This window comes from Verticillium nonalfalfae, assembly GCF_003724135.2.
Source record: "Verticillium nonalfalfae strain VnAa140/NRRL 66861 chromosome Unknown scaffold_115, whole genome shotgun sequence".
Taxonomy (NCBI): Eukaryota; Fungi; Ascomycota; class Sordariomycetes; order Glomerellales; family Plectosphaerellaceae; genus Verticillium; species Verticillium nonalfalfae.
In genome coordinates, this window is record NW_021167340.1 from 1 (window position 1) to 16,491 (window position 16,491).

General features: G+C 58.2%; 5 protein-coding genes across 5 annotated transcripts; 1 reads left to right on the plus strand and 4 right to left on the minus strand.

The window, feature by feature from the left end:
• Positions 1-4,289: 4,289 nt before the first annotated feature.
• D7B24_000896 (uncharacterized protein) lies at positions 4,290-5,544 on the plus strand (the record flags this gene model as incomplete). The annotated part of the gene is made up of 2 exons (XM_028635144.1): positions 4,290-4,325; positions 4,453-5,544. 2 exons carry the CDS (start codon positions 4,290-4,292, stop codon positions 5,542-5,544), a joined length of 1,128 nt encoding a protein of 375 aa, XP_028492254.1.
• Positions 5,545-7,365: 1,821 nt separating this feature from the next.
• BET1 (protein transport protein bet1) lies at positions 7,366-8,172 on the minus strand (the record flags this gene model as incomplete). Its single annotated transcript, XM_028635145.1, has 4 exons — positions 7,366-7,572; positions 7,648-7,747; positions 7,843-8,043; positions 8,162-8,172. 4 exons carry the CDS (start codon positions 8,170-8,172, stop codon positions 7,366-7,368), a joined length of 519 nt encoding a protein of 172 aa, XP_028492255.1.
• Positions 8,173-9,296: 1,124 nt separating this feature from the next.
• On the minus strand, positions 9,297-9,813 carry D7B24_000898 (uncharacterized protein; the record flags this gene model as incomplete). The annotated part of the gene is made up of 3 exons (XM_028635146.1): positions 9,297-9,487; positions 9,589-9,601; positions 9,676-9,813. The coding sequence occupies 3 exons, from the start codon at positions 9,811-9,813 to the stop codon at positions 9,297-9,299; spliced, it is 342 nt and encodes a 113-aa protein (XP_028492256.1).
• An 881-nt stretch (positions 9,814-10,694) lies between these two features.
• Positions 10,695-11,379, minus strand: D7B24_000899 (uncharacterized protein; the record flags this gene model as incomplete). Its single annotated transcript, XM_028635147.1, has 2 exons — positions 10,695-10,752; positions 10,862-11,379. 2 exons carry the CDS (start codon positions 11,377-11,379, stop codon positions 10,695-10,697), a joined length of 576 nt encoding a protein of 191 aa, XP_028492257.1.
• Positions 11,380-12,364: 985 nt separating this feature from the next.
• Positions 12,365-15,265, minus strand: D7B24_000900 (uncharacterized protein; the record flags this gene model as incomplete). Its single annotated transcript, XM_028635148.1, has 2 exons — positions 12,365-13,031; positions 13,086-15,265. 2 exons carry the CDS (start codon positions 15,263-15,265, stop codon positions 12,365-12,367), a joined length of 2,847 nt encoding a protein of 948 aa, XP_028492258.1.
• Positions 15,266-16,491: the final 1,226 nt, after the last annotated feature.

Below are 16,491 nucleotides of genomic sequence, written 5' to 3' on the forward strand. Positions count from 1 at the left end.
CCTTCCTCCTCCGCCTCTGGAGCGAGAGACAACGGCAGCTTGGCATTCAACTCTACCTTACCCTCATCACCTTCCTCGGTGTGCTCCCAGAGGTAGATCGGAAATAGGTTGCCAACGGCCTGTCGACACCAGTACCGTATAGAAAAGGTATTGGGGGAACTAAATCTGAAAGCAGAAATCGTCACTGTGCTTGTCGCTGACATTCGAATCTGGCTGAAGGGCTACGGCCTTCGGACAAAGCCAGGAGGGGCAAAGCACGTGTCAGAAAACACCGCATCCCTCGTTCAACATGCTGTCTCATCGGTCCACTTCACCACAGCCTACGTTGCTCAACACGTACATCTCGGGCCATTGTGACCCTGGTCCATAAGTAGCCTTCGGTCTGGTCGCTGAGCAGCCAACTCACCGGCGTCGCAACACAGCGCTTGCTGTTTCTTGGCCTCGTCTGGCTGGGCGGTGAGTGCCGGCGCCCTGTCATGTTATGCAGCCTCAGCAGCAGCCTCTTCCTCAGCCAGCGGCTGACCAGCTCTGGGAATGACGACGGGCCTGTCGAGAGCCAACGGTGCACCTTGAAGCGCAGCCATGTCTGAGTCTCTCCCTCCCTCTACTCATGAAGGACATGGCCCAACGATCCCCGCCCTGGTGGCGCCGTTCGGGGTATTCTCCATGGGAGAAAGAAGCTCCAGTAACAAGTGGCCGCGGTCTCCTCCGCCATCCAACCAGAGACTGGCCATTTCGGAGCCTGTCGAAGCCTTGACGGACCCTCGAGCGAATCGACTGGCATGAATGTCTTTGGCGCAGTAAAATATTTGGTGTCAGACAAATTTCAACACCACACATCTGTTCAGGCCAGACATGCGACCCCAATTGCCCAATCGCCCCGTAGGCCAGGACCCCCGTCCCCAAGATGCACCCCACATCCGCATGCAGAGCTGCAAGGATATGAAGGTCTCGGTGGCTGGCTCGTGCTCGAGGGGAGATCCCTGCGCATCCGTCGCATCTCGCGAAACAAAAAATGTCATCGTCGAGAGACCCCAGAGCTCCCACCAATCACCAAATCCGATTTCAAAGAGGTCGCCTCGGCCGATGTCGCCTCCATGGTCCTGCCCGCCGGCCAAAGCTGCAACGTGCTGTTGGCGTCTTGCAGGTGGTGCACCCCCATCGAACCCCTCCAGCCTCCTGGTACGGGACCCTTTTTTTTATTGACGCAGCGCCGTCATCCACTGCAACCCTTCAGCCCGGGACAACAGCCGAACCCATTGTAGTCAGTGGTTCGTCCACACCATCAGGAGGGAGGGCTGATCGAACATGTGCCGCGGACATGTGCTCGTCGATAATTTGATCGCCCACACCACAATTATCGGAGCGACAGAGACACAATCACAAAAAGATGGTGCTTCCGTCTCTTCATGAAAGTAAGGTCCGGAGAATACCTTGGATGACCATTCAATGGTGAACAGACAGCAGCCTCGTATCACTTCGTTGTGTCGCTATTGTTGCCTTTTTGTCCCACCTTTCTTCTGCGCGACACCGCAAGGTCGTCTAGGATGGTTCGCCCGTCAGGCCATATATGTGGTGCATGGAGGGGCATTGCGAATGAGGGGCTATGGGGTTTCAACGCCAGAATTGGAATCCGTGGACAGCAGAACACCCATGGCGAACGGAGGGAAGGGGCCTTTTTCTTCTGAGCGCCAGAGCCGTAGCCAGCGCGATAGAAAGACCAAAAAACCCTCAATGCCTTGTCGCGCGCCGCCATCGATCGTTGCCCAATCGCGACGGTGCCTCTCGGGCGAATCTGAGTGCTGGCCAATAGAGGCTGGCTCGGTTTACATTGGCACTGCTGCGATTCGGCACATCTCGTTCCAGTTGAAGCTGTTCTGGAGGTTGGGCTATGGCCCCGTCTATCGCGTTGTCAATACATCGACATGGAGAAATAAGAAGAGTCGACCAATCACTTGTCACATCGGCGCCATCTCTCGCCTTATCTCAGACCAACCAAAACGACACTGACCCTCCACGCATGCACATGCTGGAAGATGGATCCAGCAGAGGGGGGTTCTTACTAGTCGCATGCGCTTCTGCTGGTAACCCCCCCGCGGCACGTTCCAGTTCTGGCAATCTGGGAGATCTTGCGGCGGGACGGCTTCCTTGCTGGCGGCGCCGCACTGATGCATGTCTCGGCCTCTGAGAGGACGACGATGTTGCTAGCCCATGTCAAAATCCATCACTGACCGCGTCAACGGTGTCGAGGGACGGCATATCCTACGTCACCGAACACGAGTGCATACCAGAATTATTCAACGACTCAAACTCAACAGGCGGGTTGGCGGTGCACGGTATCACAACAGACTTTCTTGGTGTGTGAAGGAGGGGTTTCGACAGATTGATTGACGGACGCTCCTCCGGTCAGCGATCTGATCCTCTAGAACGTGTCCGTGGAAATCGGGGTGAGAAAGAGGGGAAGGGGTGTTCAAAGGCGAACGGCGGCGGCGGGGGGGGAGACATTCCAATGGACGTTCCCTGATCATCACGTCCACAAGCACGAATTAGGGGGTTTCGTGATGGTGACCAGGGCTGCCAGCAGCACTAGGATATAGCCGATGCCGCGGCTGACCTGACGCAGGAGGTATTATAAATATATGATTCGTTCCTGGTCGAAATTCCCCATCTCCGCTTGGCCTTAACTGCGGAGTCGAAGCGGCGAGGACGAGGACGTCGCCGTATGGGACACAGGAGCATCAGGCGTGACACGGCCGAGGGGAGCCCGAGAGAGAGGCACTGGGACCACCCGACATCGGCCGAGCGGCCAAGACCAGAAAGAAGGGGGGGGGGGCGCAACTGTGACACCGCCCTGGCTCTCGCCCTCGTCCTCGCGTTCATCTGAGCCCAGACCGACGCAGGAAAATGGGAAAAACCCACTCGAGTCAGCGAGATCCTCGTTTCCGCCGGCGCGACATTGAGAGATTTTTCTGCCAGGCAGCAGGTGGACAGGAACAGTCAGAGAGGTGTCTTGTTTGGCGACGCCAACCAATGCGCGCGCCGGTCAATGTCAGCTGCACCCGGAAACTCCCGATGCGACCACGGCGGGAGCGTCGCGGGCCACAGTGGCGGACAAGACCCCCCCCCCCCCCCTTCTCTGCTGAGGCCAGTTTGCGCGGAAGGAGACGAGCGGGCGGGGCGGTAAAGAGGCAGAGCTGAATTTCCCCGGGCGGGAACCCCGTTTCCATTACCTCAGAAAAAATGTCGCATTATCCATGCTGGCCCAGACCTCCGCCGAAAAGGTAAACCACCCGTTTCCTTGCCTTGCCTTGTCTCTCCGCCGCCCTCTCCGGGCGCCTGAAGAGGGTTGCGGCACGGAACATGTTGCAGTAGGATGGTCGCGTGAGTAGGCTACAGGGAGGCGGAAATCGCTAGGTGTTCTGGAACAGGGGGAGACTATGGGGAGAGTTTGATTGAGTTACGAAATGAGGGGGTAACGGATTTGTAGATATCTTGATGAATTTACGAAATCACGGTCCATGGTCGTGCGCCGAATGTCATGCGACCACGACAAGTCAGGACTCGGCAGATTGAGCTGGGTCGTGGTTGGTGAGTGCAGTCGTGGCCGGCACTCGCCTACCGGGGCTCCTCTCGGAACACTGGGAGGGCTCAGGTGGTGAAAAGGTCAGCTAGGAGAGGCGATTGGAGCGTCGCCTTACCTGACTTGTGTGGACGGGGCAAAAGGCGTTCTGGAAAGAGTATTCATTGTGAGATGGCGTTCGTTGTTGGTGAGGAAGGGGCGGAGAGGAGAGGGGCAAGGGGCCCAGGGGAAGGGGAAGGGGGCTCGCGAATCTGGAAACAAGCATTGGCAGGCGCCGCAAGCGCTAGGATGCGCGCGGCTGTCACTGAATGTGGGGTAGAAGGGGAGGACAGGCAGCAAGCAGTAAGCAGCAAGCAGTAAGCAGCAAGCAGGAAGCAGGAAGCTTGGGCCCTGCAGCTGCATGGGTAGCAACTGCCAAGCCAAAGCCACTACGAACATGTCGTGACTTGTTTACTTCCTGCCCCATTACGTTTCTGTGACTATCCGAACGTGACAACGTCCATTTTCTCCAACCCCCGACATCCCAGACATCCCTGGTTTCTCTTACGCATCAGTTCAACGACGACCTCCCACTGAAGGCGGAAGGGCGAGAAGGGCGAGAAGAGGAAAAACGAACAAACTCTAACCTTCCCTTCTGACGGCCTGCAACGAATAGGACACATCCCAACCCCTCCTCGCCGGCCTTTCAGCCCATGAGACACACACCATCATGTTCGGTCTCCTCCCAGACCTGACTCCTCGAGACGTACGCTCGAACCCCCCCGCTCTCTGCCTCCCCTCTCCTCCGTCGTGAGGGCCTGGTCTCCTGCACGTTGCAAACTTTGACCTGCGGTGTGATGTGATGACCTTTGACTGACTTTTTCTCTCCCTAGTCACACTCGGTCTGGTACTCGTCCTCCCGAAACCCGCAGCACCACCCACCTGCGCCCGACCCATCTGTCGATCACACGAACCCGCACCCCGATCATGCCGCCCAGCAGTCCTCGTCGCGCCGCGCCGGCCAGCTGCTCCTCGAGCGGTCCCAGCTCGCGCGCCTGCGCGCCGACGAGCACAACCTCGACCGTCGCCGCCTCAACGTGCAGAACTTTGGCAGCACATGGCTCAAGCCCCCCGGCGTGCCCAAGACGCTGCACCAGATGCGCGAGGAGCGGCGCGAGGCCGAGGAGCACGCCGAGGCCGTGCGCCGCGAGCAGCTGCAGCAGGAGGTCGCCGAGGCCGAGGAAGGCGGCGGCCCCGAGGAGGATGATGCGACAGCCGACATGGAGGACCTGGGCGACGGCGCGCGGGATCTCGACGAGGAGATTCCTGATGCCGATGCCGTGGGCATGGAGCTAAGTGCCATTGGCGAGTCGTCGACGGATGAAGCGTCCGACTCGGATAATAGCAGCGCATCGAGCGGGGATGGCGACGACGATGACGACGATGGGTCGAGGGCCGGGGACGGGCCTGGCAGGGGGGAGGCGCTGCGGGAGGAGCGCAGGGCTGAGCTCGTGCAGGCGCGGATGCGCATGGCGCGCGGCGGCGACGACGATGTATACGGGGCCGACGAGGAAGAAATAGAGGCCGAAACGGAGGGACAGCTGCTGCTCGAGGACGAGGGCGACAGCTTCCTGCCTGTGCATGGTCAGGTCGCCGACGAGGACCTCGATATGGACGCCGACCTCGATGGCAGCATGGCTGACGGAGCCGAGCTCAGCGGCGTCTACGAGCACACGGACACCGAGGCTGAGCTAAGCAGCAGCCTGCCCTCGGACAGCAGTGACGCCGAGGACGAGGAGGACGTGGGTTTCGCACCGCGGTCGTCCCTCGGGGCTGGCGTGTTGCGGCCGCCGACAAGTCCGACGATGCAGGGGCGCGGTCAGACCCATCCGCGGCAGGATATGGACCTCAGCAGTCTTTTGTCAGGAGGGGACAGCAGTATGCTGGGGAGCAGTCCGCAGGCGAGGGCTGCGCCGCAGCGGTAGCATGAACAAGGTTGGGGCGTTGTTTTGGAGCGGTGCCGCGCTTGAGGCACGACGGCAGCGCGTCTTGAATCTGGCGTTCAATGAAGGGGCGCATCAGCATGGTACGGGGGGTTGGGCTACGCAAACGATTGAGGCCATCGCAGCCGGTGAACGGGTCTGTTTTACGATTAATGAGTAGGAAGCATTACCTGTGCCACTGCCAGGGATGAAACCGAGAATGTGGAGAGCGAAAGCATCCTTGGACATGATTCAATCTGTCATGTGTCCTGTCTGGTTGTTGAGTGGGTTGTGCCGTGGTGTTTATCGTGATGCAAATTGCCCCATCCGTGACGAGGGTCCCAGATGCCTCAACGGGCTCTATCCTGGCGGAGCTCTTTTTTGCACTCTGATTGTTCATCTGGTGGCATGGCGAGCAAGCAGAACACTATCAGAAACGGCGACCCAACGTCAGCAAAGTGTTCAAGGTCGTATTGACCTGATAGTTTCCCTGTCAGTTCGTTGCCTACCATGAAAGGTGAACGACGGGAAAAAGTCCTGCCGAAGCTCCCTGTTACGACTCCGAGGGCATGATACACAAGCCTTGTTCGATTCTGACGCGGTATACCTACTCTTGTCGTCTTATCTCCTCTGTTGGGCGTGAAGAGGGCGAAACTCGTTGTTGCCGGCGCCGCAAAGGGGTTCCTCTTCTCTCACGTTGAATACCTAGCTGGGGATGACCTCGTTGAGTATCGAAGTTCCCAAGTCGGTGAAACGGAAATCAAATGCGCCTAAGGTGTGCTTTTAAGCATCGTAAATCAATTGCTGATCAAGTTTTGGCCAAAATATCCGGCGACCGCATACTCAAGGACCGCTTTTTCGCAAGCTGACGAGGTGGTCGACACATCTGTACCCGACGCGCTGATATCTTCCAGTACCGTGACCCAAGTTCTACCGCGGTCACAGAATGGACGAGTCACCACGAAGGTCGCTTCACCACGACTTGAACTTCTCACGCTGGTCTCATCCGTGTAGTGGTGTAGTCGACGTAGTGTCAAGTGGCACTTGAAATCTGGTATGCGTGGCGATTGCGAACGCGGGCCGATGACAAGAAGATCTCGGGACAGACACCCTAGTATTCAGGCACGAATTTCTCCAAAGACGGCAGCTCGAAGCTTTATGAATATGTCTACTCTGACGATCACTCGGGAGCTATCGTTGAATCCGCCAGGCGGGCAGCTCTCCAACGCAGCACTCAAGAATACCTCGGAAAGGGGACTGACAGGCTTTCAAAAGACCATCGCGAAAGAGCAGGGGATCACAACGTCACAAAGATCCTTGCGTTGGCCCATGCTGCTACCTAGCCGTTGCCGAGGCTCTTGTAGCGCGAGTATTGCTGGGCCACACGTAAGGCTGGCAAAGGTCGAGGACACAATTTGATCCCTGCAATCATTTACCAGGTCGTCCCGGAAGACTTAGAAGCCAACGACGCAGGCCACAGGGTGAGGTTACATGCCAGCATCAAGGTGTCACAGTATGACCAGAGCACTGCCACGCCCATGGTAGGACGTATGCCTACTGATCAACTGCCATTGCCATTTGCCATACACAGGTAAGACAGCCATCAACACTCGCCCCCTCTATCATTCAATAGAGATCCCTCAAGCCGTGTATTATGCACTGCACACATTACAAGCCTCCGCAGAGAAAACAAATGCAGTCTGCTTTTTCCAAAGCTCACGCCAAACGCCAATGGTGCACCCTTGACCGTCCCAGAAACTCCGTAGTCGGCAGCCCACAAGCCAGGCACACATGCAAAGCCCCCCGCCTCCCGTTTTCCCGCCGCTAAAAGACCCAGACGTAGAAGAACAGGAAGCCAACGGCGGCAAAGAAGGCGAGCCACACCTTCCAGCCGACGCCGGTCTTCTGCGCCATGACGAGCATCCTGTTCATGGTGCCGCGGATGCGCAGCCGCGTCGAGTCAAACGTGTCGTTCATCTTCTCCGCCAGGGCCGAGGAGTCGCGAATCTCGTCGCCAATGGCGTGGGTCATCTGCGAGACGAAATCAGCTGTACGCTCGTAGACCCAAGGGGGGGCGGTGAAGCAAGGGGGGAGGGGGGGACATACGTCCTTCAGGATCTTGACCTTGCCCAGGATACCCTCGACCTGGGCATCGTTCTGGCTCTCGAGCTCGTTGAGCACGGCGTCGCTGTACTGGCCCCTTTTGCTGCTACGTCAGCTTTGCTGTTCGCCCGACGGCGCCGCCCTGTTTCCTCGCCTCTCGGCGGGATCTGGGAAGCGGGGAGTGCGTTGCCCACGTACTTGCGGTTTGGGGTCGCAGACCGGAAGCCGCCCGGCGCGCCAAAGGCAGGCGAAGATGTCGCGCCGTTGCTGTTGCCGCCGGCATAGCCGTAGCCGTAGCCGCCGCTGGGACCGGCGCTCGGTGGACGACGGGAGCCGTCGTTGTAGCCCTCGAAGAGGGCGCTGCGGGAGTCGCGCTGGTGGAGGGAGGATGGGCCGAATCTGGGAACCGGGCCGTGTTAGCTAAGGGGGTCGCTGTGGTCGCGACGGGTAGCTGCGAGCGTTGCTGCGATGCAGAGAGGCCACTGCGTTCTGTCGCCGGAAAGGGGGCTCGACGGACCTTGATGCCATGATGATCGGGCTCCGCTGATGTCGTCGTCGTCTAGAGGTCGTGGTGATGCTGGTCGCAGAGCGGCGCAGGGAGATGCATCCGCGTTCGTGATGCCCAGCGGTGCTTCAAGTTTCGTGCCTCGTGAGACAGTGATAAGTCGTAGGATAGGTAGAGACTTTGATGTTTCTCGCTCTCCCGGGGGAATGTAGAAAGGGTCGTATTGATGGCCGTCGCTGACAGGGTTCTGAACTTTTTGCGACCCCCCGTCGAGATCAGATTGCCGCTGTCCAAGGATAGATAGTTGGCTGATAGAGCACAGGTGTTCATTAAACTCGACGGGCCCATGTGGCGTCACCGTCACTGGCTGCACTCAGCGCACTGTTACGTTTAGGCGGCGCAAGGGGAGCGAAGAGGGGGGCGAATGTGTGCAGGGACGGGACCTGAGGCCCCCCCCCCTAATCAGGCATGGCCGAACATGGACCAATGGCGTGTTGTGGCCCATTGCTGCTTCGACTTGGTCCCCTCGTGATGGCCTCATGTGTCCCTTGAGCAAACAATCTCAACAACGTGGAGCAATCATCTCAGGAACAGCTTCTACTGCAGCTGCCGCTGAATGCCATGCAAATTTGTCGAGTGGTAACAGACATGTTCATCACGTTATGGGACTGCATGTTCGTTGGCCGCAGGCCATGGGCCTCTGCACCACGACGCACACCGCCACATGGGTGGATGCCAGCCTCCCTGACCACCACTTGTGAAATTGCAAGCTCCCGCTGCGCAACACATCTGCGTCGCTCCCCTGCAAGCGAAAGTTCCGTGATTGTGGGAAGCAGCCTTCACAACATGTATTCATGGGTCTTAGCTACCTCAGCGCGAGGTGCGACAGCAAGACTCGATTCCCCACGACCGGATCCCAGGCAAGAAAGAGGCCTGTCCAGAAGTCGCATCGTGCCTCGTCCGTCACGCCATCCTCCGTCACGCTCCTGTCCAAGCTCCAAATCGCATTCATCATGTCATCATCCCGGCGCTCCGGCCAGCCATAACTTTTTGTCTTGTCGTCGTGTGTTGCCGATTGCCCTTTTCCCTTCTTCAGGCCGAAAACGAAAACGTCCTCTCAAGGACCCGTAAGCAGGCTGATGCAGGCTTAGTCGGTGTCCATCTTGGAATCCTTGTCCTCGGGCGCGTTGAAGTCCTCGTCATCATCGTCCTCGTCGTCCTGGGCAGGGTTCTCCTCGGCGGCCTTGGCCCAGTCGATGACACGGCCACGGGTGCGGCGGCCGCCCTCGACAATGTTGTTCAGGTCAATCTCCTCGAGGCCGTCCTCTTCCTCGATGGCTGCGCACCTCATGTCAGTCACGGTGTTGTGGAGGAGCGCGGGGCACAATGGTGGGGGTAGGGATGGAACGAGTGGAGAGAAGAAGGCAGTCGCGTCTTACCGGGCTGGTTGGTCTGCAGGGGCGCAAACTGTTAGCGATGCAATCACAATGGAGGATGAAAGTTGTATGCGCCGGTTGCGCACTTACAGTCTCCTCCTCGTCGCTGGAGCTGCTGTCATCCTCGTCCATGGCGCTGTCCTCGACGCTGGTCTCGGCGACACCCTTGCCCTTGTTGGCGGGGGTCTCCTCGGCGAGCTGGTTGTTGGTGGGCTCCTGGGCAGACATGATGTCGGTTGTGTGTTTGGTTTGGGGAGGGAAGGGGAAAGCTGTGGTTGAAGTTTTTCGCGTGTTGGGTGGTAGGTAGGAGGAAGTAGAGTAGGCACGGAGCTGGGCTGCACGACGGGGTGGGAGCGTGAAGTGGAGGTGAGGCGGCGCGAAGTGGGTTTTATCACTTGCGCCTTTCTTTTGCTGCCGTCGCTGGCGCCTTCCCCAGCACAGCTCTCGCCAAAGCTTGCGAGCTCAGCGGTTGGCGGCGGGCAGCTCCTCCCTAGCAACCATTCTGCTGCCTGTTCCGGACTAGTGCGGAGCTCCCTCGATTGGTGACAGGCACGTGACTGTTGGGAGAAGACATGTTTGCCCCTCAATGACCTGAGGACATAGATTGAGCATCAAGGGAGGGACCGCAGAGTCAAAAGGCTGGGGAGTTCATCTTGCTGTTCTAGGCAAGTGGTGGCTGGAGGATCCTCTATGGGCCGCTCTCGCGGATCAAGCCTGCGATGGACCGTCACTAGAGCCCATATCATTCGACACCGGGTCACCAACCACCACAGACTTGCTTGCGTGATGTATTAGTAGTGTGTTTCTCTTCATCCGCTCTGTTCCGTTCCCGACAGAGTGGCCGGGCCATTGCCCGTCCACTGGTTCAGATCGCGTGCCTAGCACCACGAACGATAGGCCGGTCGTTGTGTCTATCGCTTGCCCTTGACAGAGACAGAAGCTCGCATCAGCCTAGTCCGTCAAAATGAAACTCGACCTGCCAAGATCCCGCAAGGACAACGCCAGCCCTCCCAGTCCTGTCCTGTCCAACCCAGCGCGCCAACTTGACAACGTCGACCCCGTAAGGATGAAGCAGAACAACCAGTCCACCAACCACCCTCTCCGCCCGCTCATTTATCCCCAGACGTGAGCGTCAGCAGCACAACCCCCGCAATCACCCACCAGTACCTGTAAAATCGTCAGCAAACCACTCCCAGCGGCACCAGAAGGGGGAGAGGGAGAAGGGAGAGGCGGCAAAATGGCCTCCCCCGCCCTCCGCGCCAATGCCAGGACTCACTTTTGCAACAGCGTCTTCTCCGCCTCAGGCTCCTTCTTCCTCCCGTCCACGAGCACAACCGGCTTGTTGACCGCAGGGGTCTCCCCAGCCCCGCCGACCGTGACGACAGCCTGGGGCCCAAAGTCCCGCGTGGCGCCGGCGTCGATGCGCACGCCGCGCGCCCCGGCCCCGAGCAGCGTGCCCGAAGCGTCGACACTGAGCAGCAGGTGCGGCGCGTAGCCCTTGGCGAACGTCGCCGCGCTTGTGACCGAGACGCCGGACCGCCAGGCGCCGGCGGCGGCGTCCCAGGCGCCGATGCGTACGCGGTCCGCGTCCGCCGGCAGGTCGGGCGCCTCGTAGGACGCGACGGTCGCGGACGACGGCGTCGAGGCGTCGTAGTGAATCTCGGCGAGCGGGAGGGGCGCCGCGGCGTCGGCTGTCGAGGGGGTGATGGGCTGGTAGTGGAGGTGTGCGATGCGCGGGCTGGCCGTGGCGAGGGCCGCGGCGGCGAGGGCCGTGAAGAGAGCAGTGGCCCGCATGACTGTGGCTTTAGTCGGGGAGCACGTGCATGCAGATGGGCGGCGATGCTGATGCTGGTGCTGATTGACAGCTTTCGTAGGGTCTCGAGGGAAAGTCGTGGGCGCCGCAGAGAGCTCGTTGGTGGTAGGTGACTTGATCATGCATCTACCTGTCGAAACGTCGCTGGTCCGGAGTTACTTCGGCTGGGGAGCAGGCACACTCTCAGCAACACTAGGCAATCCCCACTCTCACAGGACTTGTACATGTATGGTGTTGAACTACAAAGTTGGGCGGGTACAATCAAGATGTCACAGATCGGTTGGCCTTCCCAGGCAATTCTCAAGCTCGCAAGTCTGCAATTTTATTCTCTCGTCTTTGCTCAGATCTTCTTCTGCCGCCAAGTGTTGCTAGCCTCGGAGTCGCGTCTGGACAGTGAGCCCACCCACTCTGCGGGAAAGTCAAACGTAAGAATCTTTCTCGTACAACCAAGCCAAAAGCCACAGCCCAAAATTTCCAGAAACCTATTTGTTTTGATGACACGAAATTACACCATGCTCGTGCAAAAGAAATCTCTGTCTATGGACCATCGTTTCCCTGTTGTGTAGCAAAGAAAACCAAGTAAATCAGCGAAAACACCCTTTGTGTGTCTCTCTTGAGGTGAAAACAGGTAGAGGCCGTTAAGGAAAATCAAATCCCAAGCAATGTAGCAAACATGCGTGAAACGAGTGTGTCGTCGCGCGGAGACCGCCATGTCGTATCACTCTTTCTTGAAAATCAGTTGCAAAATAGGGCCTTCTACCCCAGTCGAGTGCCCAACGCCCAGAGCCAGAAACCGCCAGTCTGGTCTCAAATTATGGTAGCGTCCCATGAAGCTTCGACCGTGGCCGGTCTGCGGACTTGGGTAGCGCTTGTTTGTCGTAAGGACGCGATCTAAAACAATCGATGCAAAGAGAGTGTGTGCGGTGGCGTTGACTAAATCGTCTATGGACAGCCAGAGACTCCTACTCATCGAGTGTTCAGCGAGAGGCCCTGGAAAGCAGGCCAGTCACCTGTGGGTGTCAAGGTCGAAATACTGGAATCGTGTGAAGTCGAGCCCTGAGGTGGCGTCTGGAAACGACCCCGCATCGCATAGTCACCGGATTGCGGGTAGCTGTAGGTGTCCAACGACGGCATGACACCGGCTGAGTATGGCATATTTGCCTGGCGGTTTGTGTTGCCGACAGCACCGAGGTGAGCGTAGGGATAACCGGATTGCGGTGCCTGACCGTAACCAGACCCTGGCGCGGGCACACCTCTGTCGCCTCCTACAGATGAACTGAACGTGTTAGGTAATCCGCGAGCAGCAGGATTGGCTCCGGTGAAGCTGGCATGCTGCTGCTCAAGCTGCTGCTGCTGCTGCTGCTGCTGCTGCTGTTGCTGTTGCTGTTGCTGCTGAGGAGCAGACGGCTGCTGCTGGCGCCGTTCAGGGTTCTGCGCAGCACGCTGAATACCAACGGCGCCTGGTCCAATGCCACTAGGAGCCTGAATACCGAGGGTCGGACTAGCGAATGAGGCAGGGTTGATAGCGGACATCCAGATCCTGGTCTTGTAAATCTTGAAAAGGTCGGTGACGAGGGAGTTAAAATTGATGTATGCGTCGGCGAAATAGTAGAAGGTCAATTTCTTCCAATCCCTGAAAGCAGGTTAGTATCCAACGCGAACCTGCAGGTCCGGGGCGTCAACTTACATTTGGAATTCGGCATCGAGAATTTCCATGTTGAGGCCATGTTCCTTAACCTTTTGCATGCATACACGTTTCGCCTTGGCCTCGTTGCCCTCCTTGTCTCGGAGGGCATGAATCTCATGACTTTGTGCGAGACGTTTGATGAGCTTGGGCTTAAGCTCCCCGGCGTTAGCTTCCTGCATGTGGTGTTGACTTGGAGGTCCCATGCCGCCAACCGCACTACCCTGAAGTCCGTTGGCGGCAGCCATGAGACCGGCGCCTGTGCCATCTTGCGCAGCGGCGGCGTTTTGCGAGTACATCATGAGCCATTTGTACTGCTCTTCAGCATAGTGCTCTTTGAGTTCCTTCGCCGTCTGCCAGTCCACGTTGTCCCGCATGACCGTTCCCAGGTCAGTTCCACGATCGGCTTCGACAATGACGAGGTCTCCAGGCTTCACCGTCAGGCCGGTACCTTCCTGAATGTAAAAGACGTCTGCTCGAGCACACTTGAAGACCACAATATGAAGCAGCTGGTTGTGCCGCGGTTGCGACATGCCGTAGACGTTCCTATGAGGCGAAGGGGCGCGATTGGCATACTGGGGTTGCATACCATATGGCGAGGGAAAAGGGTTGCTGAAGGATAGCCCTTGGGGAGGCGCAGCGAGCCCACCGCCGGGTGTGAAGAAAGAGGCCGTTTCAGGCATCATAGCAGCCTGACGCTGTTGGAAAGAGCGCATAGAGGCGTCGGCAAAGGTGCCAGCGGAGTACCCCGTGTTCTCGGCATACCCGAGCCCGTAGTCAAGCACCTGCGCGGACTCAGCCACGGGCGTGGTTTCCATCGGCCCAAGCGACTCGTTGATGGAGCTGATGGATGCTTGTCGGGTGGGCACGTCTGCGAAAGAGTGTCTTCTGCTCTGTTGCCCGTCGCCGGGGCCACCAAATCCGAGAGAACTGTGCCAAAAAGCTTTCTTCACGTTTTCCAGCTTTCGGTTCTCGTAAGGTGACCGAGAAATGCCAGAGCCCAGTTCGCTCATCCGTCGGTTCAGAGCCCTTTTCGCGGCCATATCGACGCTGTCGCCACCCTCATCGAGTTCGTCAATGGCGTAATCGGATTCCTCCGGAACAGAGTCTCTCAGGCCATATCCGTTTCCCATGCCGTAGGAAGCCTGAGTCGACGCTCTCGGTCGATGACGCGCGCTAGCATACTGCTGCTGCTGTTGTTGTTGCTGTTGCTGCTGCTGCTGCTGGGCCTGCTGATGCTGCTGGGCCTGCTGCTGGGCCTGCTGTTGCTGTTGCTGCCGGAGCATGGCGTTTTCGCGGGTGAGCATCTCGATAGTCTTAGCCTCGACACTCTGGTGCATCGAGCTATGCATGGACTCCGATGTGCTGCCATCATCGTCATCATCTACCTCATTCAGTTTGCCGAGCGGCCCTCCTTCATTCGACATCTCACTCAGCATGCTTGGCCGAGAGGGACGATGCTGCAATCCGGAATGCGGGTGGCCGCGGCCGCGGTTCAGAATGGACGAGCTGGACAGAGAAGGGGCGGTACTGTCCGGGTCTAGTTGACCCACAGAGTACGACTGCGAGCGGTACGTCTTGGGTGTTGGATGCAGAGGGATGGCAAACGGAATCTGCGAGGTAGGCCCGTTTTCGCGGGGGCCTGGAGATGTTTGACCGAACCCGCCATCGACCCCGAAAAAGGAGCTTCCAGCTGCCGAGCCCGGGGGCAATGTAGATGTTGGCGACGGCAACACCTCGGTCAGTCGTGAGGGCGGATCTTTGCGGTCCGAGTTCCAGATGGCCGTTCCCCAGGGAAATGCTGCTGGGGCCGGGCCGCGGCCCATGATGTTGGATGGCTGAGCCCAGGAGCCTGCGTTGGTATCGGCCGACGGAGTGGAGGGGTGAGAAGCTGTGGGGGACATCGAGTTGCTGGCAAATGAACCCTGACGCGGGCGGATAGGCTGGGTGGTGTCATTCAGCCAAGAAGCGCGCCGTACCTTTTGAGGGGGAACCACTGGTTGGGGGACCTCCTGCCGATTCTGAGTCTCATCATCGTCAGAACTGGCCAGTGCCTCGGAATCAGGCGTCGATCGGCGGTTGAGCTTGTCAAGGAAGATGGCCTGGCTGCTAGGGGCTATCGCAGCGAAGCCACCTTGGCTCGGTTTGGAGGAGGAACTAGGTTTCGCTGTACTAGAACTCATTGTGACGGTCGTAAGTCGACACTGATGTGGGATGCGCTGCTGATGCGAAGATAACGATCAACGGGCCAGAGTAGAAGCTGCTGGCCTAGTGTGCGTTCGGTCTGGATGGAGGCCGCCCGAGGTAGAAATGAGAAAAGCACCTCGGATGTAGGCTCCAAGCTGGAAGGAGGCTTGGCGAGTGTCCGAATTGAATAAGTGCGAGGCTCTGACGCGGTGAGTCGTCTATCGCGTGTTAGTCGCGCGCCCGAGAAGGTAGTGAAGTCTCAGAAGCAAGTCAGGTGGTATCGCGCGCCAGCCTTGTCTGAGGTGTTCCAGATAGGCAGGCGCGTGCAGGTTCAGTAGGCAACCACGTGAAGATTGGCCAGCTGGCAATTAGAGCCTCAATGCCAGATTGGGTGTTGTCGCTGAAGTATGGCCTCGGAATCAGAGCTGGCGCGGGCGACGATTTGTGGCACAGCGACGAGAAATGGTGCTTTGACTTTGGTTCTTTGGGGTACAATGTAGCTGTGCTTTGGGGAGGGGGGGCGTAGGAAGGAAGGTGGTGGCAGAAGGGTGGAGCCGCTTTCGGAGAATTGGGCTTCTGGCCTTGCGATAGCCTTGGGCGCAAGCGGCAGGTTCGTGGTAACCAGAGGTACAAGTGGAGCAGAATGACGGCGAAAGATTGCCGCTGAGGGTTTGATTGCGTACGTACCAGATGTTTTATGTCTTTGAAATCGTGTTTAGTGGGTAGGCGTGGGCACTATTGGCGAGGAGCGCAATGGTCGTGATGTCGTTGTGTATTTGTTTTGGAGCAGAAGGAAGAGTTGTGTGGCGGGCTGGTTTATCTCCTGGACCGGGAATATCAGGTTGGAGAGAGAGAGAGAGAGAGAAAGAGAAGAGGCGGAAGCGGCAGGTTGCAGGCGTGAGTTTGAGGCGACAAGTCCTGGGTTGTGATTGATTGGGCTCTTTCTTCTAAGGTGGTGAATCGAAAGTGGCGGGCTAGCGCCAGATGCAATTATGGCCAGATTAGGAGGTGGTGAGATGGGACAGGCGAAAGGGCAGGTTGTTTGGGACGGCGTATTATGAATGGGCGGGAACGCGAGGTGACGAACGAAGCGTGAGGAAAGGCAAGTAGATGTTGGGAGGGTGGTGGGTGTCAGTGTCAGTGTCAAGAAGCCGTCTAATCCAGTTCGTCTAACCCAAACAACGCAAGGAAAGGAATTCAACGATTCGCCAGGCGGACGGAG